Source organism: Streptopelia decaocto (genome assembly GCF_964273445.1).
Source record: "Streptopelia decaocto genome assembly, chromosome: 17".
In the NCBI taxonomy this organism is placed as follows: Eukaryota; Metazoa; Chordata; class Aves; order Columbiformes; family Columbidae; genus Streptopelia; species Streptopelia decaocto.
Window position 1 is genome coordinate 3,990,249 of NC_138672.1, and position 26,289 is coordinate 4,016,537.

General features: G+C 44.1%; 1 protein-coding gene and 1 long non-coding RNA gene across 4 annotated transcripts in view; one reads left to right on the plus strand and one right to left on the minus strand.

The window, feature by feature from the left end:
- The window catches only part of LOC309447126, a 127,921-nt gene that overhangs the window by 85,373 nt on the left and 16,259 nt on the right, over nucleotides 1-26,289 (plus strand). For all 3 annotated transcript variants that reach the window (XR_014185563.1, XR_014185564.1, XR_014185565.1), the window contains one exon: nucleotides 21,773-21,968. This is a non-coding gene — a long non-coding RNA (uncharacterized lncRNA). The remainder of the gene's footprint in view (nucleotides 1-21,772; nucleotides 21,969-26,289) is intronic.
- On the minus strand, nucleotides 8,504-25,066 carry TNFSF8 (TNF superfamily member 8; the record flags this gene model as incomplete). The annotated part of the gene is made up of 4 exons (XM_082067439.1): nucleotides 8,504-8,895; nucleotides 9,438-9,509; nucleotides 18,248-18,293; nucleotides 24,872-25,066. 4 exons carry the CDS (start codon nucleotides 25,064-25,066, stop codon nucleotides 8,504-8,506), a joined length of 705 nt encoding a protein of 234 aa, XP_081923565.1.

Sequence of the window (26,289 nt, forward strand, 5' to 3'; positions counted from 1 at the left end):
CTTTTCCAAGGGGATGATTTGCAAAATCCAGAAGGGATGGGTGCTACCCCCTCTAGGAAGTTTACGCAGTGGTGGATTTTCCAGAAGACTCGAACAATTATGGATTGTAAATGCTGAATCTCGGTTGAAAATCACTCCTGTGTGTTGCAAGCAGTTGCCAGGCTCCAGGGCTTTCTTCAGAGCTTCTCCCACCACCTCCAAAACCCCAAACCAAATAACTGAGACCCATAAACTGCGTCTCTGATACAGGGATAAGGCATTCTAGCTCCCTGGGGTGAAACTGGTGATATTTGCACCTCCAGCAGAGGAGTTGTGATGGGCCATCTTGAGCGGTGGCTCCCAGATTCTGCCCTCGGCACTGAGCTCCTTGCTTAGCACTTCTGTGCTTTTTGGAAATAGTCTGTTATTAGCAAGGAAACATCTACTCTGCAACCAGGGAGAGAGACACCCAAATGGGACCTTTAGCCGTGATTAGTTGCTTGTATTAGCCAACAGAAACTGGAGGAGTGGAGCTGTTGTGTTGGTGCTTGCGCATCAGGTGCATCGCATCAGGGATTGGGGCTGCTCCCATCGGACGGGACCCGGCGTACGGTTTTGCATCCACATCCTCCTGCCTTTTGGAAGAACTGGATCTCCTGAATATTTTGTGTTAGTGTCTTGGTTTTTCTATGGTTTTGACTAGAAATTCCAGCCTGGTCTTAGCAACTTACGTTCAGCGAAACTGGTACTTTCCAGAAACAGAGAGAAAAATGTAGCTTTGTAGAAAATGTTGTAGCTTGCCCTTTGTGGGACATTGGTTTTGTTGTGGGGCTGGGGCCTGCAAGATTTGGGAAAAAAGGAAGAAAAAATGATTTTAATTTCTTTTATGCAATATTCCCATTTGCCTCAATCTGAGTAGGCTTAGAATCTTTCAGAATCCTGGAGGATGAATCAACTGTAGCATATGAACTTCTAAAAATCATTAAGGAAAAGACTTCCTTGCTGTTAGAAGCTGGAGTTCTTCCGTCAATGGAAAGGAATAGATCTGAGTATTATTTCCCAGAATATGTGTTGTAGTTACTGTTATTCAACATATTCATTTTGTCCATTTGTCAGGATTTGTGTTGTATAGTAGAGACAGAAACATTTGTGATGTATAAAACCAGATAAGCTGAATTACCTCACAAGTTCAGTAGAAGAGTGTGTGGCTTTTTTTCCCACAGTTTCACTGATTATCTTTCATTCTCTAGTTTCCTCCATGAACAGTTTAGTTACAGATGTTTCCTCCCTATATTTACTCACTTTTCTTTCTTTTTGTGGATGGCTTAGACAGCAAAATGGACTGTAAATCAAGTCAAATCAGCTATGACACCTCAAGTGAGGGACATGTGAGTCATTTTTGCTTTGCGAACACAACAGGGAAAGATAAGTAACAGTGTGTCACTCTGATATAAAAGGCATAAATTAAAAACCAGAAAAAAATTGATTGCCCCCCCCGCCCATTTCTGAACAATTAGTCTGTGGTTACCGCACTTCAGAATGTTTGTGAATTACAAGATTTTAATGTGATCTTTAAGAGAGACGGGGTGTTCGTATACATATAGCATCTTAAAAATAACCGAGAAATCCCATGTCAGAGCTTTGGGTGATCTCCAGCGGTCACGGGTGGGATGCAGTGGTGTCGCTGGTGGGATGCTGTGGTGTCACGGGTGAGATGCTGTGATGTCACGGGTGGGATGCTGTGGTGTCACTGGTATCACTGGTGGGATGCTGTGGTGTAACGGATGAGATGCTGTGGTGTCACAGGTGGGATGCTGTGGTGTCACTGGTATCACTAGTGGGATGCTGTGGTGTTGCGGGTGGGATGCTGTGGTGTCACTGGTATCACTGGTGGGATGCTGTGGTGTTGCGGGTGGGATGCTGTGGTGTCACTGGTATCACTGGTGGGATGCTGTGGTGTCACTGGTGGGATGCTGTGGTGCAGCCAACCACTGCAGACCCCAGAACAGCGACTCTCAGTTTTGACTCAAACCAGCAAGTTTTGTTTCCATCTGCAATAATAAAATGGGCTTTGCTTCACCTTTTAAAAGGATCAGTCTTCTAGCTGGCAGTGTCTAATAACTACTGGTAATGAAGTGTCTCTTTGACAATTAATGACATCCCAGTGAATCTGCTACAATAAATCATATTTTTGTTTCATTATAGTCCTACTGGTGGTAAATCTCAGACTTCAGTAAAAGAAAAAAAATTACCTTTTGAACGGTACATGGCACAGAGCTTGTGGAGGAGATTATTTATAAAGTTATTTTCCAATTTCTTTACCTTTTACAATGAAGAAGTGACTTTTTCTTATCTGCACAGAACTTAATATAAAGGGACTTATAGAATGAATCATGTCTATTATGTGTTCTTATGCAAGTTTTGAGTTGCTACGGTTTATTAGTTTTATTTATTTATTTTTAATCAGCTTAAGAATGTTTTTTATCTTTTGCTTTTCATTTCCTGTTATCCTTTCAGTGACTTCATGTAATACCTAAGCAAAACACACATGGAAGTCCTCGTTGCTTATTAAGTTTTACAACCTTTAAGTTGAACTGAGTTATCTGGAGCTTAAAAACCCCTTAATCTGTGTGGTAATGAAAGACCAAAGTCTAAGGAAAAGCCCAAGTGACTCCTCAAAAATATTGACTCTAGATAAATGTACATTACTGAGTTGTTAATATAATGCCATGACCCAGAATTATTTAGGCACCTAAGCTCATTCAATCTCTTTGTTCCTGCTTTGAAACGCTCATGTATTTAAGTGGCCACATATTTTTAGAGCCTCTTGGTTGCAGTTAAACACCTGCTTGAAGTGAAGTCTGCACTGAAGTGTTCATCTGAGAGCAAAAGTGCTGAGTGCTTTCCAGGACTGAATTCCAAAACTTTAATTAGCATTCACCTCAAATGTTTAAATCATTAAATCTTCATACAGACATTTTACTCCCATTTGAAAAATAAAAGAAAAAAGAAAAAGGATCAGTTCTGTACACATCTCTACCTGGAGACGTGCTCTGTGCTAACTCTGAAGGTGATTAAAGACACATTTAGCACTGTGTTTTGAAACAGATCCATTTATTCAGGAAACCACCCATGCCCCCAATACTTAAACTGAAATAATTAACATAGAATGATTTCGTTTTACATGACATAATTATTTTGACATTTCATCTGTGTCTATTGCTAAAGCCCCCAGTGAACTGTCTCACAACACAGTCAGGTTTATACGTGAACAAAATACCCTTTAAATATAAAGGCTCTGCTATACTGCACACAATGCTGCTTGCCAGAGGCAAAAGTTGTGCTCTTCTACCACTGTCAAGCTTGAGGAACTTAGTGGAAGCCCCTGGAATTACATTCATATAAAGTATTAAAAAATCGCATAAAATTGTCATTTTTAAGCATTAAACTTATCCTTCCTCTAAAGCGTAAGCTGTAGAAATACCTATTTTCAGATTGTTGCATATGCCACTATTGACTCAGTTCCTTGGAGTCAGAGCTTCTGCAGAGCTCATTCAAACAAGTGTGGGGTTATTTTCTAATTTTTCACACTTGTTTGGTTTCCTTCCTTTTTTTTTCTCCTTTATATTTTATTTGATTTTTCCCATCCACTTTTATACAGAAGAAGAAGAAACAAAGAGAGGAAGAAGCAGAACACTAGAAAAACAAGGACATTTAAAATATGTAAAATGAAGGAATGAAAAAAACCAAAAAGGTTAAGTGCTTCCTAAACAGTTTTAGATGCAAAAACAGTCACTGCAAAACCAAAGTACTGAATTGGTGCCTAATTCCAAAATGTTGCTCTCCCTCTGTCAGTCCTGGACAAGTCCAAGCGATAGGTGCTGGTGGGAATGGAAATGACCTAAGCAGGCAAATCTTATTCTTCTGTGTCCATAAATTTAACAACTTGCTCCATTGACTTTGGTGTTTTACCTCACAAGCATGTTCTGCTGGAGGGCCGTGGGCTTTCCAGGAGCCTCCCATGGCCTCAAAGGAGTGTCCATTTGTAGAAAGTGTCCATAAATTATAAATCCATAGATTGAATTATCTTTTATTTATCTTGAATTGGATGAGATCATGGACTTAATGAAGCTGTTGAGACCAAAGATTCGTGACGGGACTGAGCAAAACCTCAGCAGCTGAGGATGTCTGGCCTAGGCAGCTATTTTGGGTGTTCTGACTCACCTCCTGGAGGTTCTTGCTTCACTCTGGCTATAGAGACAGGCAGGGATCCTAAATTTAGCTGCTGTGGACAGGGCTGAAGGGAAATGGTGTGCCAATACCGCAGGATATGGCATGATGAATTTACCCATGCTGTACGACATCCTGGTCTTACAACAGAGGATGGGGGCTGGTACCCGCAGCCCAAGGGGGATGCTGAGCGCAGGGGGCTGAGGACTCTGGTCTTGATGCAGGTGTTGGGCTCTGGGGTCTCACCACCTTCACTCTCCATGGAAGCACCTACATTTCAGAACGTGCCATGTTGTCCTTCTTTGGTCTCTATGCTCCTTCACCCCAAACGGTCAAGCTTCTGGGATCAGCATTGAAAAGAGCAATTGGAAATTTGAACCACTTTGACTGAGGTCTCCTGGGGATGGGGTGGGGAGAGCATGGCTGCAGAATGTGCTTTTCTAAAACGTTTTTCCAAAACTCTCATAGTCCTCCATGAAATTGAGCCTATAATAACCATAAAAAGCCAAGGCTGGAAGACGTGTTGAGGTCATAGAGTGCAACTCCTGCTGTCATGAGTGTTGCTTCCCAGAATTTGCATTTTTACAGTTATTCCTCCTACAGAAGCTGCCTTTGCTTTGAGGTTTTCCCTTGCTATTTGCACCAAACACAAGTTTTACCATTTCCAGTTTGTAAAGAGCTGTCAGTAAGGCCTAGTTAGAGGTCCCAAAATGCAAACTCTTCTTATCTCTTTTGCTTTTTGGTTGGTTATTTGTGTCAAGCAGTCCCTTTCTTTAACTTCAGGATAGGGCAATTTAAGAACATGAGCACATGGACAAGATTTTTGCAGAATGTTTTTTGGTCTCTAATGGAATCTGAGTGCACAAGAGGAGCGCAGAGTCATGTCGGTACCGTGCAAGAGAAGGTTGATGCACTATTAACCCAAGCGGGATCTTTAAAGTAGGATAGCTGTGCATTTTGGCTGGCCCATGGCACAACAAAGGATTTCTCCCCAAATTACTATGATATTTCCTCCCTGTGCGAAGTGCTGAAGAAAAGAAAATGAATAAAAACCAAACACAGAAGTGAACACAAAACTTCCAAGTGCCTCAGTAAGCACTCGCGTAGCCTAAATAATGAATCTATGTCAGATAAACTGTGACGAAATTTTCAGATCTGAGCGTTGAGGAGTTTGGGTTCAGGCCAATTTCACGGGAGGTGTCATCAAGCCTTGAGAAGTCTAATTGCAGTCGTGGTTTCAAAGTCTTCATAGCTGTGGTAACGTTCAGATCCAGCTCTAATCTCTGATATTAAACTTAATCTGATTTTCGTTTGCTGCCCCTGGGTGAGCTTGGATGGAAGCATATTGCATTGACTTGACTTCTATTTAAGTCCCTATTTACATTTTCTATAGCAATTAACGACAGAATTAAGCCAATAATACGCCTTTTTCTTATTAACCAAGATTATGAATAATGACATATGTTAATGCCCGTAAATGTTCCTTAGCCAAGCAGAAAATAGTCTAAGAGTGCAACTTTTCGATGTCGGGGAAGGGCCAAAAAACCCCAACAGAGCAGTCGTGCTGTGAGATCGCTGGTGTTCCCGTTTCTGGTCAAGTTAGCAACAGAACACACGCACAGAAAGCCACGTGTTTGCCACATCTAAGGACAAAGGGACGGATTTTCAAAAGTTCTCCGTGACTTCAGGGCTTTCAGTGGTTCTTCCTTTCCCAAGGACTGAGCCCTGGGGTGGGGAACCAGAGCAGGGTCTGGAGGTTTGAGGTTGCTCCTCAGAGGAGTGAGGACCCTCCTGCAGAAAAGCTTGTCTGCTGCAAACGGTGAAGCTGTGGCCATGGGAATGGGTCATTCCCCAAAGTTTGTTGTTGTTGATGTTGCTGAAAAGACACAGCACTGTGCAAAGGATCAGCCTGGACTGTTTTTTTTATTAGCATGGGCTTGTTGTCAAAAATGACCTGCTTCAAAAAAACTAGGAAATAAGAGAAGGAAAAAGGATGGAGGAGTGAAGTGGCTTGGAATCTGCCAGAAACCATGAAGGCTGCTGCTTGGCTCATGGCCTTGTTCCAGTGAAAGCTATTTAACGTTTTTATAACTGATGGCAAATCGTGCACTATTAATGGGCTCCCTTTATGGCTATAATTTATTACTGTTTCTCAGAGGCAAAGGAGTAGAGGCCAGATTGCTTTACCCTGTGGTATTAAAAACCCTGGGGCTGAGAAGCTCAGCACTGCTTTGTCAGGATTTTCTCCATCTGGAAAAATAATAGAATAAAATCATCATATGCAGGGAGCTGCTTTACTTTTTTAAAGAATGGTCTTTCTTTTTCAATTCAAAACCTTTGATGAGAGTCATGGGGAAGGGAATATATGTGAGTAAATGCATATTTTCATTCATTAGCTGCCTTTTCTATATTCAGGAGCTATGATTCCTGACTACCAGTCTTGCTTAAACTTCTCTGAGCATTACTCATGTGTATCAAGGTGGAGGCAGGTAGAGGTTAAAAACTATTCAGACACATGGAAGATTCATAGTGTCCAGAGGAGTGAGGACTTCCAGTGGAAGCCACGATGTCATAGGCAGGGTAAGCGGATTCCTATAAAAATTAATTTATTTTCTTTAAGAGGAAAAATAAAAAAGAAAACATGGATTTCCTCCCCCCTGACCATTAATAGCAAAAGGATTTTTTGTTTTTCTCAATGTCTATCAAAACAGAAAGTCTGTCACTCTAGCAATGAATCGCATCCATCGCTCGTGACCATTTGAGAGTCTCTTGTTTATTTTGAAGTCACCTGGTGAACAGGACAAAACTTCACTGATATGTACCATGGGTTTCTGGGCACATTAGTACTATTAGGAATATTTTGAGTGTGCTCACATAAATGAAGCTATATCAGTTGACAACATCAACTAAACTTGAAATATATAAAACACTCACTGAGTTTCTGAAGGCAGAAACTAAATCTCTGACTGAATGTTTTGATGTGAACAGCCCACCAAGCTCCAGTTGGGTAAAGGTAAGAAGATACAGGTATCCAAGGGGAAAAAGCTGAATAGCAATGAAAATAGACACTAATGGGATCTCAGGGATGAAGGGACAAGGGGAAAGAGTGAACTGGTACCAGCGTTTGCAACTTTTTTGTCCCTTCCCTCCCCCCACTGTAAGAATTACATTTCAGGTAAATTCTGTGTTACTGAAATTCATGGAATAAGAGGGTCTGAGATCACTCTTTTATCCTTCATTATCTAAGCTTTCTGGTAAGCCAGAGGAGCTCAGATAACATCTATTCTCCGGACTGCCCAAAGCCCACAGCTCTCAGCTGAGGGCCAGGTCTGAAATTTGGGGAAAGTCTGGACCTCAGATCTAAATCTTGGGTTTTCAGAAAGTGCGGGTGTTGGAGGTGTGTTTACACACCACTGTGGTCTGGTGTCACACACGGTGCTGCCAGACAGGCAGGGCAGGATCAGAGGAGAATGTATCACAATGAACTTTGTTATGTGGCTAAATTTGCAACTCGATTACTATTTTAATATTTGTTATGAAAAAGTCTTGAAACCCCAGGTGAGAAGCGAGGCTGAATGTGGTGCTTATACAAAAAGCTTCGTATTTAAATAGAAAAGATGGATAAATAGTGAAAAACAAGACACTTGGAAGTAGATTGCATAAAGTCTGTAGCAGAATGCAGTGCAGAAATATCTTGTAAGTCCCAAATCTCCTATGTCCTGTCCCAGAGTTTTAGCCACCAGGCTGAGAGTCAAGAATTTCATCATCTTTGCTTTCATACGACCTATCCATAAACCTACTCCAGAGTTGTTGCATGCCCCTTTTGTAAATAAAGTCTTAATGACAAGCTTTGACTGTTAGTCTTGTGGAAAGACCATGTCAAAATATTACTCCATAAAATACAGTTAAAAAGATTTCCCCATCTTCTGAGCACAGACACCTTGCCAGCAGTCCATAAGCCAAGAAGTCTCAGCATTGCGTATTCTTCCCATAATCGAATTACGTTTCAATCTGTGTTTACACAGGATTGTTTTGAGGAACCCTTGGCAGGTCTGAGGGTTATATGCCGGATAGTCCAACAACAATCCTACCCTGAGCCAAACCAGAGCAATCTGTTGGGTGTGGGTCTTGCAGTGTTTTAGGTTTCGTTCTGGGACACTCACAAAGTTCTTCATTGCCCTTAGCAATGAGGTAAGATAGCAAATTTAAAACAAGGTGTTGCCTAGTAAAAGCAGGCTGCTGTTCAGAGAAAGAGAAACCTGGGCAGCAGCAGAAGTCAGAGAGCTGCTCACGTTTAATCGCTGTACCTCAAGACCCCAAGAACGTTTTCATTGGGAAGAGAAATTTCATTCAAGAATTTCGGATGATTAAGTGTTACTGAAATTCGGTCCTTCACATCCAGGTAGGTCAAATGGAGCTGGAACAAAGTCTTGAAAGTCTTTTCTTGGCAGGTTTCTGATGCGCACCACGTGGATAATGTTTGCCTGTTGACTTCATCATTCACAAGGATTTCTATCTTGAGGTCGGTGGGGCTGTTTGAATAGTTGGGAAAATTAAAGTTCAAGTGGCAATAGATTAAGTAGAGGCCTTGTTTCCTTATCACCAGCTCTTCACTCTTGCACTGGATGTCTTCACAAACACCCTTCTCAACCAAGCTCAGCTTTAAACTGTTTACTGGATGGGACACTAGAAAGGAAAGCAAACAAATTTAAAAATGAGCCACTGAGCTCTAGTGAGCTGAACTCAGCATTATGTGACTCACAGCGGTGTATTTTCTGGACAATGGAGATACCTGTTCAGTGGTTTTCTTGCAGGAAACTCCAAGAAAACGCCGTGGCCAGAAACCTGAGAGTTCACACAGGGAGGTGGGGTGTTAAAAAGTTCCAAGGACTCACACAGCCCTTGGGAAACCCAGGACAGGGAGATGCTGTGAAAATGGCCTTCTGCAATATTTAAAGGGAAGTAGTGGAGATGTATATTCATGTGTTGGTGAGCAGAAGGTATCTCTCTATTTATTTTTTCTTATCAAGTTAAAAAAAAAAAATGTTTACATGATCAGATATGGGGTTTCCCAAACACACCCACATTTCAGGAAAGCTAAGGATTTTTTTCTTTCCTATAAGGTGCCCACTTGATCAAAAAGCTATTCGCCACTAACCCCAGTTTGAATGACACGAACAGTGCGCTCTGCAGCCAGCTCTGCCCTCCCTCCGCTGGGCTCCACTCACCTCTCATGTACGCAGCAGCTCCCTTGGTCGGGACATTCCGTAGGATTCTTAAATAGTCTTCGGAGGTGTTCCCTGAAGGAAACAACAGATTAAGTGACCACTCTTTTTTTTGTACTGTAAAATGTTGTCAGCATTTGGCACCTCATTTGCTATAATTGCACTATGGACAAACTTCCCAGCAGCGGCTCTAAATCAACAAGCAGCAGCATGCAGAACAGCATGTAGGAGACCTGGTTCTTACTCCTTGCCTGATAGTGTCTGATCTGCACAGGGAATTTATAGCAGTGCAACTCAATTAGTGAATTTACGGCAGTCTAAAGCTCTGGTAGATTGCAGCCATCAGTCCAAAAAATTGTATTTCTTATTCTCCTTGTTACAAATAAAAATTACGTGCAGGTAAGCTTAATTTAACCAAGTTATTTGTATGGTGCAGTGGCAGAAAGAAGCTTTCAAACATTTAAGTGGAACATATTTCTGAAAATGGCTCTTTGGCTGCTTTTGAAGTGTCGCTCTATTCTCCCATGGTTAAAATGCGGGTGTCGCTGGGACTTCAGGTGAGGTTGTTGGTTGTTCAGACCTGAAAGCTGCCTCCCAGGGAGCCAGGAGTGGAGCATCTCCCGTGTGAGGAAAGGCTGAGGGAGCTGGGGCTCTGGAGCTGGACAAGAGGAGACTGTGGGGTGACCTCATTAATGGTTATAAATATGTAAAGGGTGAGTGTCACGAGAATGGAGCCAGGCTCTTCTCCGTGACAACCAGTGACAGGACACGGGGCAATGGGTGCAAACTGGAACACAGGAGGTTCCATTTAAATTTGAGAAGAAACTTCTTCCCAGTGAGAGGGACAGAGCCTGGCCCAGGCTGCCCAGGGAGGTTGTGGAGTCTCCTTCTCTGCAGACATTCCAACCCGCCTGGACACCTTCCTGTGTAACCTCATCTGCTCCATGAGGGGATTGCACTGGATGAGCTTTCCAGGTCCCTTCCAACCCCTGACATTCTGGGATTCTGTGATTCTGTCCCTCCGTGCGCGGCCATAAGGGCAGAGGAGGAACACACACCCCAACGGCAGCCGTGTGTCACGGGAATGTCCCCAACACCCGCAGCTCCGAGCCGGGGACCAGCCGGGGCTGCCCCGCGCAGAGCGCCCTGCGGCGGCCGCGATGGGCCGGCTCCCTCCGCCGGCCGCGCCCGGCACTGCGGGGCGTCCCGGCACCGCATCACTGTCCTGTCTCCTGCATCCCAGCACCCCTCCCTCAGTCTCAGCTCCTGCATCCCACCACCGCATCGGTGTCCCAGCTCTTATATCTCGGCATCACCTCCCGGTATCACAGGTCTCGCATCCCTGTGTCCTGGCTCCCACATTCTGGTGTCCCAGCTCCTGCATCCTGGCACCGCAGTGGTGTCCCAGCTCCTACATCCCAGTGTCCCAGCTCCTGCATCCCAGCACCATCTCCTGGTGTCCCAGCTCCTGTATCCTGGCACCATCTCCCAGTATCCCAGCTCCCACATCCCCATGTCCCAGCTCCCGCATCCCAGTGTCCCAGCTCCTGCATCCCGGCACCGCATCAGTATCCTAGCTCCTGTGTCCCAGCACCACCTCCCAGTATCCCAGTTCCTGTATCCTGGTGTCCCTGCTCCTGTATCCTGGTGTCCCAGCTCCTGCATCCCAGCACTGCCTCCCAGTGTCCCAGCTCCTGCATCCCAGTGTCCCAGCTCCTGCATCTCAGCACTGCTTCCCTGTATACCAACTCCTGCATCCCAGTGTCCCAGCTTCTGCACCCCATCACTTCCCCTTGTGTTTCACCTCCTTTCCAGCCACATTTCACCTTCCCGTCTGGTCTGTGTAAGCTTTCCCTCTTCTCACCTTGCTGGGCACTCAGTGAATGGCCCTGAATATTCCTCCTTTATTTTGTGATTGTATAGAGCAGAGTTTGTACTGATCTGTGCAGCCCACAGGCATATGGATACCCAGGCAAGGTACAGATTCAGGAAAATAGTGTATATCCCAGTGGGTGCAACCAGACAGGTGAGTGGTTCTTTCTCATTGCATTGGTTCTCCTTTTATGCCTCCTGGCCCTGCTGCAGCTCTGGAAGGAATGAGCATAGGAGCTTGGGAATTTGCTGTGTTTTATTCTACAGCTGAATAGGAGCAATAAAGTATGAAGGAGTTTCAGTAAAGCCTCACCAAATTACACTCCTCTCTCCCAAGATACACAAATCACCTTATAAATCACAAATCACTTATAAAATTGATATGAGTCACCAGCCCTACAAGGGTCTCCTAAGGACCAGTTAGTACAAAAAACTAGGTTCTACTAAATCTTGATGCTACTCCATGACATCAGATGACACATTTCTTGTTCCTTACATAAACCAGGAGTCTACTAAATGCAGAGTGAGACAAGGATCTTAAGTTTCATAGGATTCCTGAAACTAAGGGTACAAATAAAGACATGCAAATCTCCAGACCCTTGCAGTATCTTCACGGCCTGATTTCTAAGAGGTACTTGGTCAGGAAGATGGAAAAATCAGGGAGAAGCTGGTCCCACATACAAGTCCCCCTGGCTGGTGATTTGTAACATCACACCCTTTGCACTCCCTGTTGAAGAAGGAGACTGCATATTGTGAAAGAATTGCAATTTTTCTCTCATTTCAGTAGTTGAAACACTTTTGAGGGAAGCAGGTGCTCACTGTGCTCCAAGAATGAGTAAGTTGTGTATCTCAGGTCCCTTGGCTACACTGGAAATCCCCAAAGAAAAACCAAAGCTTACTTTCCTGATGTTAGTCATGTCAACATAGTGTTTTAGTGAGTGAACACAGATGTAGAGATATGGGATAGGATGGGAGAAAACCCTTCTGGACCTTTTTTCAACCCAAAGCTGTTACAGGGGCAGCAACAATCTCTGGTAATGCATAGTCAGTGCCCTGAGCCCACTCGCATCACAAGTGTCCTGCAAGGAGAGTATTTTTGCAGAAACTTGGTGGTGTTTAGGAAGTTTATTGTATAAACCAGAACATCCCCAGCAAAATGCTGTCCCTGCAAACCTCGTGGTGCTGCCCGGAGCCCCGTCCGTCATGAGCTGGCTCAGGATATTCACGGCATCTCTCAAGATTTGCCCCTCACTGGTCTAGCTGCACTTTGCATTTCCAAGCTGTACTTACACTTATTGATGTCAGCAAGTTTTGTGTGTGTGCGTTCAAACCATTTATTTGGTGACATCAGCTGTGTTTCTGAGAAGGCAAGTTATGGAAAAAAAAACCCCTGTTTTTTATATATAGAGAGATTTCCGGTTCTTACTCTGCTGAGCCAGCTTAGAACTGTTTTCTAGTTCTGTTTCTCTAGTTAATTCTTTTACCTGAAACATTTCAGTGCAAGCCAGGAGAAACTGAAATTATTAGAGTTTCAGGACTGATCGATGGATGTGTTCAGTCACATCGCCTAATTGGCTTTACACTAGTAACACTGTAAATCAGAAGTAATCCCACTGAAGTCAACAGGATTATATGAGTTTAAAAATACTGTGAGAGGGAGGAAAAGCAAAGCCATGTTTGGGACTGAGTACCAAAGAGACCACACTGGTTTGATTGCCCACCATAATGCACAGATACTGAAGATCAGGCTGCTTGAAGGAAGCCTGTTGATAAGGAATGAGTCTTTTTAGGAAGCCATTTAGACTATTTTGTCCTAAAAAATCCATCAGGAGGTAATTCCCTTCTGTCTTCCTGACCCCTTTTACCATAGGATGAGCACCCAGAGGGTGCAGCCCTGAACAAAAGGGCCAGACTATTTCTGTGAGCAGCTTTTCCCAACTGACCCAAAGGAGATGCACCGCGAGACTGTGAAATGGGGCTCAGAGGAGCTCACTGGCATTCCCATGATCTCTGCCCCCTCTGCAGAATGGAAAGAGCCTCATCAAAACACAGCAGGACCTAAAGATGCTGTGTCCTCCAAGGGCTGTGGGACATGTGGATAGAGGTGGATGTAACTCTGCCCGGAGAACTCTCCTCGCTGTTGGCTGCCTCAGTTTTCCCACCCCTGAGATGGGTATAACAGGAGCACGGACAAAGGGCAGTGAAATCGAGAGCTGAAAGTGGCGTATCAGAGTGAAAAGTGTTGCTACCCAGACATGGAAAGCCCCTCAAATGGGGTTTTTGAGGCTTGTCCCGGTACCAGTCACCTCTGACAGTGAGATTCCCCTGCAGTGCGTAAGGCATCACGACTCGCTGGAGGCCGAGCATGGACAGGCACAGGAACAGGTCAAAAACCTGAACTCATCTTACCAGGTAAAGAAGTACAGACAGACAATAAACTGCTTTCAATTCCTCTGTAACCCCCACCAATTCAAGTGCTTATAAAACGAGACAAGGTGATTCCATATGTCTCTGTCAGTATGCCAGAGTTACCAGAACTTGCCTAGTTTTATTTCTTAGCAGCCACTATTTGAAGTCCCTGTAGCAATCTTTAAGTCTCTCCTCCCAGGTAAGTGTCCTGCAACAGCTGTCGCTGTTGGGCTGTCCCTGCTGGGTGACACTGTGACAAGTGCCAGCTGGGTGATGTCCCAGCTGGGCTCTGCTTGTGGCTGTGCCAGTCACACGTGTACATTTGGTCCTCAAGAGCCCAAGCATTGTCACTGTGGTCCTGTGCACTGAGAGGGGACTGAACTCAGCTGCCAATGTTACCTCCTTCCAAAAATGTGAACTTTAGTAGTATCCCTTTCTTTCCTCCAAATTTAGGAAGAACTTCTTATGAACTCATCACTGCACACCTGGCTACTGCAAAACTTGTAGAGTTTAAGGCCAAAACTACTAAAGTTTCTAGCCTACTCAACCGTATAGCATAGATCCCATAACTTCATGAGCTATTAGTCTCTATATATATATATATTCATCTGTAGCTTGCATTTTAAGTATTGGAGAGATGGAAGATCTAACATTCAGCATTTTGTAGCAATACCAATCATCTCGTTATTAATTAAATAAGCAATCAGCCCCTGTTATGACTAACTGGAATCTGTCCAGCTGCAGTTTCCCCCGGATGCTTGCCTACGAGGATGCCTGTGCACCCTTTCTAGCATTTGCAAGCCCAAGCTTGCCAAAATTTTTCAGACTGAGAAACACAGCTCATCTGTCCCAACCTCCCCAAAAGCACATAGAACCTAACACAGTTTTGCATATATGCACACAAGACATACAAGGCAAAAATCTGTATGGTCCAAATGTGAAATATCTGTTTCTGAAGAATCCACTGTCATGGGATTTGTGACTAACGACCCAGCAATTTCATGAGTGTTGCACTGGGACAGTTCCAGGCTGAAGAAGACCAGATTTAGGTGCCAAAGGCCAAACTGCACTCAGAGATATTGCTGCAAATCTGGGAAGACTTGTTTGCTTCACCGGCTTTGGTCTGATTTACTCCAGGGTAGCAAGGATGTGAATGTCACCCGTGTTATCTTAATTTCTCAGAGCCAGGTTTTTATTTGGGAACCTATTTCCCATTGAAGCTGTGAATGGGGTGCTGGATTTCCCTTCCTGGTCTGTTCAACTTGCTGCCAGACAAAAATATCTATAAATAGTCTGTTTGTGTTTGTGTGTGTGTATCTGCAGGTCTTTCCTTGTATAAATTATAAGAGATTCTGGTATCATGTCTTTTTTGTTCAAAATAACAAGAAAACCCGTTAGTTTGGGATCACAATTATGGGGAAATGAGGCCTGGAAAGGGCAACAAGGAGGTGATGAGGGCTGAACCTCTCTAGATGTTTGCAGGTCATAAATTTATCTGTGACTTAGTGTTCCCTCTAAAAAAATGAACCGAACAATAATACCTTGCTGGCCCATATTAATATATGATTTGATACTTATGAAATGTGGATGAGTTTCCACAGAGAAATATTTCCACAGAAATAGCATTTCACAAACCTTTAGTTCATAATGGATTTAATTCCTTCCCCCTGTTGCTCAGGTACTGCACCGACAATGGCACAGAGGTTTTGAGGAAACTGATGTCATTTTTCATACTAATATTTAATTAGCTGACACTGCATTTCTCTCAGCTTGCCGATTCCTGCAGACCCATCCGTTGGGGACTGACAGCCGAGTCAGGAACGTAAACCTTCTATAAATCTGCTTCAGTGCCCACTGCTGTTTAGCTGGTAGTAGAACATAATCTCATTGGAAATCTAAATTAAATCATCGTGTTTTCCCTGCTTTAATATTACAAAATTAATTCAGACAAGTAACCGTGTCTGGACCAGTGTCCATTAGCATCACAATCCAGTCTGTGTCTGAGTGAAGCCCAGCTGCTCCCGCTGGTACCATCCTGCATCCCCCCTTGGCATCTCCAAGATGTTTTGCACAAGTAGGTACCTTCAGCCTCCCCGTCAATACCGACATGGGGCTGGAGCAAGGCTGAGCACCGACCCGGCAAGTCAGCGATGCTCATTGTTTTCTCACTTGCCTGCTTTTACAACAAAGCCACATTGTGAACAAAAATACTTCCAAATTACACTGTCAACATCTGGGCTGCCTGAGAGGCAGACACGGATCCAAATCTAAATCCACAGCAACTTCAGCCTCACCACAGTCCCTGTCCTGAAATGTTTCTTACATTTCTGGTTCTTAAGTTTCTGTTTCTTGCTGCTCTGCAGCTGCGATGGGACCTTGCAGCAGCTGCTTAGAAGTCAGCAAGCGATGCCTGGCAGCATATGACAGAGCTCCCTGCCGAGGGGGCCTCAGTAAATTACCCGCTGGGATTTATTAATCAATTAGCCCTGCTTTATGCATTTTAAGAGAAAAATAAAAGGCCATTGTGATTCACTTACACTTTAATGCTCCATTACCCTGCCAGAGACGGGCAATAGAGACTGATAGGCAATGAGGGGTGGGCTGTTGGAGCACTCACACCCTGTGCAAACAGCTTTCAGCAGCTCTTCCTGCCTTGTGGGGTTTCTCTGTCATTCCCTCCTTTGTCTTTCACTAATAACATCATCTCCGATTTAGCAGCAGAATTCTGAGCAAGATGGTGCCTGTAATTGATACCGACTCTAAGACAGAAAGGTTTCTGGCTAATGAAACGGCATCTTGTGCATTCCTGGAAAGAGCGTGTTCCTCCTGCCTGGCACCTGCCTGTTAGCGATGAGGAGAAAAAGCAATTGGCACAGGTTGCCTGATATGAAATTAAATTTAAAAATATAATAATAAAAAGTATATATAGATTGCAATGTAGTTTCGAACTAGTGAGACCTCTTCTGCTTGACCTGGGAATGTCAGTATCGCTCGTGCTTTGCTTTGAAAAATACTGACCTACAGATACAGTCCCTGTGGCTCTTCCTCTGTCAAAGACTCCACACCGACAGCTTTCACTGAACTGGTGGTAAAACTGAGCCGTGGAAACCAGCACAGTTCTGGTGACTTCTCTGAGGTTACGTGGGTTCCCGGGAGCGGAGGTGCTGCCCTGGGGACCCTCCGTCCTCACCAGGGACCACAGGCTGTGAGGCTGATGCTTTACAGCCCATTAAGTTTGTAAAGCTCCTTTTTGGGCACCTTTTAGGATGCACTGGACCACAGGCTGTGATACGTCTGTCCAAATGCCCTTATCCAAATCTGCCTTGTATGTTAATACTCTTCTTTATTTCTGAGGAACTTCAGGGACAAAGTAAAGCACTAAAAGACTTAGAAAGACCTAAGGAGCTACTTGAGATGATATGAGAGAAAGCAATATGTACTTAGGAAGCCTTATGGACACCCTAATGGGAAAAAGAAAATCCCTTCAAAAATTGTAGAAGAAAAATTAATGGTTAGGCCAGATGTGGAGTTCACAAGAAGGACAGAGTGTTATGCAGGGACTACTTTGAGGTCCATGGGCTATGAAACAAGTCCAATATGGAAGAGTTCTGGATTCAGAAATTCTGAAATTATTGCCCAAGTGCTGCATTATGTCACCTGTGTGCCAAAACACAGCTGTAGAAAAGATTGTTACATGATTATGACCCTTTTGGCCTTGAATCTCAATCTCCCATTCTGCCAGTGCTTCTGGATGAACACTCTGCTTCATTTTCCCATATATAAAGCGGGTGGCGATGGCATCTCCTGTCCTCTGGGATGGAGTATGAACTTGTGTCTGCAAGAAGTCAAAATACTTGGTGCTAAAGGTCATGTAGCCAGGGAGGCAATGTCAAGGAAATAAATAGTTCTCCTCCTGATTTGTGCTAAGGAAAAGCAAAATCTTGGCACACTGTCTCTGTTAGTTTACTTCAACAGCTTTTTCCTGTTTAGGTCTCCCTGTGCTTGTACTCTGTTGTAACTCCTGCTCTGTGCCTCTTGCTGCTGTTCTCCATTCTCCCCTTCCAGACCTACCCCTTCCCGCCTCCCTTTTCCCCACAGACCAGTAGGAAACACGTGGCTGCCCCAGGCCAGGAGGAGTTTCAGTTGTTTTGAAATATGTGCCGACACATTGGCACCCCTGCCTTGTAAAGAGAGAGGCGTTAGGCCCACATGTGCACGATCCAGCCCTTAAAATAAGACCTGATACTCAAACCCATCTTCACATCCTCTGGCAAAAAGACTCTCTTGCAAAGAGCAGATTCAGACATATTTTATATTTCCTCAGCCATGTGCTGGTTTCCGGAGGTACCGAGTAATTTGAAAGCTTTTTTCTTCTTCTTTTTTTTTTTCTCTCTGCACTATCTTGGCTTTTCACCAAGAAGGGACTTTATATGAAATGTTAAGATGTGTACAATTGGCTTACTTGTGATCCTGGGCAATATTTGCATTACAGATGAGACAAATGGCATGTGTAGTCAGTTTAGGTGTCCTACCTGTCCTGATAGGTTTTGCGATGCCATCCACGGCAGGATCAGCTGTCTGAAAGAGAAGCGAGAGAAGGGATAGTTATTCTGGGAGCTTAAGCATGTTCAAGTATGACCCTGCTTTAAAACTTGATCTTAAAAGTTTCCATTGCGTGCCATGAAGGCAACACAGCCTGATGCACAGGGAGCCAGCACCGTGTGCTACAGACCATATGGATCCTATAGAGCCCCACAGGTCAGTGAGGGGTTGACATGGAGCAGACAGCTCCGGCACACTCTGCACCCATCCGGATATAATCCTCGGGCATCAATCATCACTGCCCTATTTTTCTAACGTAGATAATTTACATATCTGACACAGCCAGCAACTCTCTCAGCACGGTGAGAAATGTGTGTGGTTCCTGTCAGGGCTGTTTTGGAAGCACAAGCCCTGCAAACATCACTCTGTGGCTTGCAAAGCTTGGAGGGAGTGGGACAGAGTAGGACTGGACACCCTTGAGAGCCGGTGGCCGTCCCTGGGAAGGCAGTAGCTGGATGAAAATAAAAGCCGTAGAGCCCCAAGACATGTCTGTGAGTGACAGAGTTGTCCTGCTTCACCTCCCCTCCTGTTTCTTGCTGGGATGGAAACCCAAGGGTCAAAATGGCATGGGTCAATGTCCCTCATCAGCATGGCCTGAGAACCTTTCAGAAAACATGCTCTACGTGTGCAATATGGTGGGCTTCATCTGTGGTCTTGCTTCTGTTGTATCACATCTCTCTGCCATCCAAACATACATCCCCTGAAGCCTGTGCTTGCTTGTGTATTACTTCCAAGCAAGTAAAGTTCCTGACAGCTCATAATCATCCATCAATGCCCTCAAGGAGCAAACTAATTCTCCCAGCAGCTGAGGAAAGATATCGAACGTGCCTCAGCGCTCGAAACTCAGTGCCACATCCCGTCACTGACACACACCATGAAGTCCCACCATGATATCAGTATCAGGGAGTGGTTTGTGCTCAGGCTAGCCTAAACCAGCTCCTCTTATCAGGATACAAATTGCCTGGCCTAATTGTGCAGAATAACCAGGCCAGGCCCAATTTAGCATAGAACCGCGGAACTACAGAATATCTGGAGTTGGAAGGGACCCAAAAGTCCAATTTCCTGCTCCTTGCAAAACTATCTAAAACTAAACTATATGACTGAGAGCATCGTCCAGGTGCTCCTGGAAATCTGACAGGTTTTGTGCCGTGACCACTTCCCTAGGGAGCCTGTTCCAATGACCAACTGGAACGTTCAACAAGAAGAAAGTTGTGAAGCTGGTACCAGCTTTAGCAGGACATCTAATATCTCATGATGGAAAGGAGGCTCACCATGCATGCGGTGGGAGACAACTTCATCCGCAGGGGTCTTGCAACATAAGCACTTTATTTCTGTGTGTGAATAGGATAACGTGGTGTGGGAAGGAGGAAGATGGTTGTACAGTGAGAGAAGTCATGTTGTGTCAGTTGTGGTACTTTAAGTTCTAGCCTTAAATGTGTAAGAATACTTTTAATTAGACTTTGGCCTAACGTGACCGTGTTTTCAGCCATGGCTGAAATGTAGACCTGCTCTCAGCAAAGCAATGTTATCTTCTGGTCCAACACCAAAATGCCGTGTTCTGCAGACAGAGATGGCATAAGTGTTTCATAATCTGGGTACCTGTAATATATGATTTGTTCATTTCCTCTCCTCACACCTCTGTAACACAGGGGAGAAGTTATCTGTTGAGACACTGTTTCTTCTAAGCTCTACAGGAAGGCTGTGGGGTTAGGACAGGAACAGGAACCCAGAGATGTAGTTTGAGAAAACAGACATTTCCAAGCTTTTTGGTCCCTACGCAACATCCTCCCTTGCAAACTTTCATGGATTCTGTACACAAAAATGATCATATGTGGTACTGAGGACAGGCTTGGTTGAAAATGCTCCCAAGGAGCATCTGACAGAGCCTCCGGCTCCTGTCTCAGACCCTTGCACTGGTTTGTCCCTCTCGCACCCACTCAAGGCACTTCTGAGTGCAATGCATGAGCACTTCTGCCCTTTGCAGAGAATTAAGGGCATTTTTGTGCGGGAGAAAAAGGATACTCTGTCCTCAACTAGATTATGCTAAATGAAATCAGACAGCAGATCCACCGCTGCCTGTGGAGAAGTGTTTGCTAAAGTGATGGAGACATTATGGTCAGTGAGGTGTTCACCCTGGAGATGGTGTGCGGGACAAGGCTGGTGGCTCACAGCTTGTTTCGTAGTCAGGGTAACAGAAAGGAAATTAAAACGTACTAATGTATTGTGTTCTCATCTGGGAAGTCTCCTAGTGGGTGAAAACAGCAGACACTAATGCAATTTATTTTAGCGACAATTGAGTAGATATTCAAATCAAAATTCAAAGCTTGCTTTGAAATATTACTGGCATTACTTCTTTGTTTTCTGACAGCACAAATATTGCATATAATGTTGTAATTTGGAATGCAAAGAGGCACACAGTGAGAGCCTGAATAGATTAAATTCTACAGTGCCAGCTCAGGAAGAATTCATGACAATGAGTTTCACCCTGTCTAGAGTGATCTGGGGGCTGATGATGAAAGATCTCGGTCTTTACTCAGCAAGCAGAATAATTTGAGTTTGTTTGATTAGAAAAAATGACAATTCGGTGCCAGTGAAAGTCATCTTTCTTCTTTCCCTTGATAATTTTACAAGGAATTTTCCAAGCTGAGGCAGACTGGTGCTGCCGGGGGCCATTCTAATGTCCCATGTCAGAACTGCAAATCCTCATTTAACCAGAGGTCTCTGAAGTGTTTATCTGCCTCTAGAAAACTCAAGAACATATACCTTGGAACCATAACCCCAAGAAACTGGCCTGGGCTCAGCTTGACCAGGTCCGAGGCTCTTCCAAGAGCATGTCTGCAATCTGAAGTAAAAACCCTTATTGTTCTCCTGTGTTTCTGCTCAGCCTCAAACCATCATTGCCCGTCTCTGGCTGAGGGGAAAGGTGACAGTGGCACTTTGGGTAGGTGGCCCTGAGCTGCCAAGAGGTAAAGGTAGGAACTAGATGTGAAAACTCCAGAAAGCGAAGCGCCATCCTCACAGCTGATCTGATAATGAGCATCACGGGAAACAGAGCCCTGTGTGAAATGCAGTTTTTCCAGTGCTGACAAAACCTGTTAAAGTGACACCTCTGGACAGCAGGTGACTGTCACAATACCAAAGGCAAGAGTTGGAACAGGGAAGTTTTCTTCTAAAACGCCTCAGCAGTTTTTCTGTGGTGGTCAATGAGTGGGAAATCTGTTTCCAGGGGCAATTTTCAGTGTTGTTTTTATTATTATTATTATATTTTTTCAGGCTTGTCCACCAGAGGGGGCCAATAAGCACCGATTGGGGCAGCCCATGACAAGATTATTTTTAAGCAGAGATAAATCACCAAAGAGGTGGTGCAGGAACACGCTCGGTGCTGTAGCAACCATTTCTGGTTACAGCACTTCCACTGCTAAAGGGGATATATATCTTTATATTTTTGACTCTAGCAGCCTTGAAGACGAGGTCAGCAAGTGCAAACATCTGCGCTGACTCCTCATTTGCCGCATCGGTGCCTTAACTTTGCTGAAAAGATTTGTCCACACAGTTGGGAGGTGAGAAAAGTGAAGTCTATGAAATGCAGAGCACTGATGGACCATCCCAGATCATGGACTTCAAACCTCCACACAGAACTGGTTCATAGAGGTAGGTGGCCTATGTGTCTGATACAACATACCCTGCAGTACACAATAAGATTTGCTAGGGTCTGTGTGTCTTAAAATTACATTTATCTAGTCCTTTCTGTCCCATACACTTTCATTGGTTTTACATATCTCTATATATACACAAATACCTACATAAATGTGTATATATACATAAAACCAGCAGCAGTGAAACACAGGAGGCAGCAGGGTGGAGGTTTTAGAGCTCTTATAACAGCGTTAAGACAAGAAAATGAAGGCTATGGACCACCATGCAGTGACTATTCTTATTCCTGAGATAAATAAAGTCACTTGTGAAAGATCAAGACAAGTGAATGGCCTGAAGCCAAGGGTTTCTGCAGATGGAAGCTGAATAAATGAACTGACTTCAGCATTGCACATAGTTCCAAAAACTGTAGTTTAGTTCCAACAAATGGCACTTCCCATGACTGACATTAATGTGCTGTGCCACTCTTCTTGAAAACGAGTAAAGGAAATTTCTCGGAGTGCTGAAAAATGGGGTGGGATAATGTATATTAGAAGTGCTGTTAGATTCAGAGAAGTAGCTCTGGAATCAGTCTCCCTTTTTTGTTTTCATCTTTCATGTTGGATTTCCATTATTCAGAGCCACCTAGATTTTGGGTGATGTGAATGCTTTGTTTCTACACAGCTTGATTTTCCCTTTCCAATGCATCTTCCTTCATCTGAAACTAGCCAAGTGTAAATTCATCAAAAGGAAGACAATTAGCCAACTCCCATGTACCTGCAATGGGGCTGGGGGACTGTGTGATCTTCTTGTCACCAGAAGTCTCTTCTGGTGCACTGGCACCCAAGACATGGGTCACAAGGGATGCATTGTCCCTAAGACCCTCGAACATTCCTCTGGACAGAGGAAAATAGAAGTGTTTTATCTCAGCTCAGTGTAGGGAGGGCATGAAGTTGCCATAATTGTCCCTGTGGTCCAGGATCATGCACATAATCCAGCTGACAACATCTGGAGAGAAAACCAGATCATCCCAAGAGGCTGATCGCACAAAATGTTGGTCTTATCTTGAGAAGTCAAACAGGAAAAGTCAACTGATGATGTTCTACTCTCTTCAGCAACAGGACTCAACACATGCAGGGTTCCAAGTGCAGGAACCTTCCAGACCTCCTGTCCTGGAACTGCTGAAGTCAAAACTACAAGATGCTCAGCCCAGCCACAAGTTTGTGCCTTAGGCTGACAGTGCAACCATAAGCTAAAGTGTTTTTGGAGCAAGACTTGGAGTTTCTTGAGGAACCTGTCTCACAGAAACAATACTTGTTCTCTGGTCTGGAAATCCAAGACCAGTCACAGATGGAGAATGACAATGCTGCTTCTGAATCGAGGGGCTTTCAGCTCCCTGAGAACAAGAACAGAAGTGACGTTTTCACCGCTAAATTCCTCTCACAGAGTAAAATTGCTGCTGGATTTTGTGTTTCTCGCACACCTCAGCTTCCTACTTTCTCCTTCAGCCAAGCTTTTCCAAAGCAGCTGCAATAATGTCATTACTCTTTTAAATGAAAACCTTGACTCTTTCAGTAATATTGTTCCTCTGGCAACTAGTGGAACTGCATTTATCCTGATGGAGAGGTAATTTAATGCTCACTTTCATAAGCACAAATGAAAGCCTCATTATATAGGAAAACTGTGGCAATTCTGTAATTACCCAGGCTGTTATTTTAAAGTTCTCCCTTAATGTCCCACCATTTATCACTTGAAAACCCCCATGTCTCATTCTAACTGTGCCCAAGCTGCTTTTCTTTTGGAAGAACACTGATTTCAGGTAAATGACTCCTCTCTGGTGCAACTTAAAGATGTATCAGTCAACCCTTCACGGTTTAATTTCTGGGTAATGTGCGTACACAGACACACAATTTGCACGGGGTAAATTTAGCAAGAGGAAATATTGAGCTGAAAGATTGTATGTTGTTTTCCATGGCCAACTTCCTCCAGCAGTCCCGCGCTGGCGCTTTCATTCTATGAATAGTAGTGGAGGTACTTCAGTGCTTAGACTTTTGCAATAGGATTTCAAAGCCTATAAAACTTCTGACTTGTTGTTTTACCCTGGTAAAGTTCATGACAATGTTCCTGGTAAGATTAGAAATGCACTTTTTATATTCACCACCACCTGTACCTCTGCCTTGGCTGTAACTGTCTCTCTAATTCCCCATTGAACCCCAGAACCACTTGAGATCAACTCTATTCTAAGAAGGAAAATATGTCTGTAGGTGAGAGAACAGTTGTTTTTGTCAGATCCTTAGATCCTTCAGTCATCCTTGTTGTAACTCTACATTTGCATTAAACATCACAGCTGAGAACAGGAGTGACAATAAAGAGGGAGCTACTTTGCTCCGGGTAGTTCACGAGAGCTTTGCTTCACCACAGCAGACAGCACCGCACAGTGTCACACAGAGAGATGTCTTGTGTTATGTCCATTACTAAAATTTATCAGTATTTCAGAGGAACACATGTAGACACTACCAAACCAGACTATCTTGGACAGCAGTCACATTGTAGAAGCAACAGGAGACACACATAAAACCATATAGCACTGATCTATCTTCTTCTAACTTGGCAGGACAGCAGGTGGCTTGCATCTTGGATTACAAGCTTTCCACTTCCATTTACAGCATAGAAATTGCATGCTGGAAGCTAAGGTCGCCCATGAAGAAATGTCTTCTTTTTTGGAAAGTTCTTTTCTCTCCCTCTTTGTTTCATCTTTCTCTGCCTTAATTCATGTGTGTGCATTTATAACAGGAGGCAGAAACTGATTTTCTGGCCACAGGATAATTTTTGGAAAGCAGTAGGTTTAAAAAACAAAAACAAAAAACCCAACAAAACAAAGAAGAAGAAAAAACCAATGAATAAAGTAAGAATTTGCTTACCGTCCTCTGAACAACCAAGACCATGATGGTGGCTAAGGCAAAGACGAGTAACGCAACAAGGGTAGCGATGATGAAATACAAACAGGTTTTGTTAGTGGCTCCAAGCCTTCTTGAAACACTGTCTTCATTCACATGCATGGCTGATTCATGGGAGTCCTTCACCTGAAAAAGTGTTTGCTCTTGTGCCGAGCCCATTCTTATATAGCTCTCAAGGTGCTGCTCTGTATCTCCCCTTGATCAGGTTGAAGTTGCAGCCCATCTCTGTTCCTGGCAGGATTTTCCCCCTTCATCCTGGCTCATGTGATCTGGAAAAAAAACTTCATCACTCGTAGTACAAAGGAAGAGGGACCTGGGGGCGTGAAGCAGGAGGCAGCTGTGAAGAGGGGAAAGAGCTTCATGTTCTCGACCAGGGATTTTGCGATGGCAGTCTCGTATGCTGCATCGGAGGTTTCTGATGTCAGAAGGTGAATAGTTACCAAGATCAGTCATCCCCCGCCCCGCCACTGGCTTTCTGTGAAACAGAGAGCTATGCAAATTCTGTTTCATTTTATACTCAGTGCAGCTACGGTTCGGTGCAGTAGATCAGCCCGGAGCTCTGCCTTCCTGTTGCACAGAGCAACCTCTTCTCATCCCAGCAGCGTCCCAGAGCTGCCATCTCCAGAGCTCTGCGTTCAGAGGTGACCTAGGCTTGGAGTTTGGTGACTGCAGCTCCTGCCTGTGAAAGTCTGGAGATGTTGGGTGAGATTTTCATTGAAGTGTTTCATAGAAATGTGTCACAAAGACATTTTTGATGCAGGATGCAAGACACATAGAAAGAAAGTGGCCACACCAAGGTTGCTGCGGCATGATGTTAGGATGTGCCCCAGAAGGTGTCTGTACTCACCTTCCTGCCCTGGCTTATTTGCAGCTAATGAATTAATGCTCATTTCTAACCTATCCAGAAGCTTCTCCTCTGTCCTAGTCTGGGACCATAACCCAGCCATGGGGTTTCTCATGGAACTTAACTGAGATTTATTCAACTGGACATATTCCTCCTTCATTGCAGTGTGAAAGGACCAGCCATTCCTAACCTTGCATTTTTTACTTGAAATGACTCCTCACTTTCTAACTAGTCCAGATCTGAAGACACCTGGGTGTTTCTCAAATTTTTCACCGTTAGATGTGTGTCTGCTCTTGATTCATATCAATACAAACCAGTTAACTCATGTAACACAATCAAAATGACTAGGCGTATTATTTGTCTCAGCTATTCCCAGTTTGGTGACACAAGGACATCAGAGAGGCCAAACAGGATCTTACCAAAGGTCCCTCTAAATCAACATCTTTCCTTCAGAGGAGAGCAACAAGGGATATCTTGGGTAGAATATCAGAAAACAAAAAGCAGGTAGAGTTATTCGTTGAGTTTAATTCTCCATTTT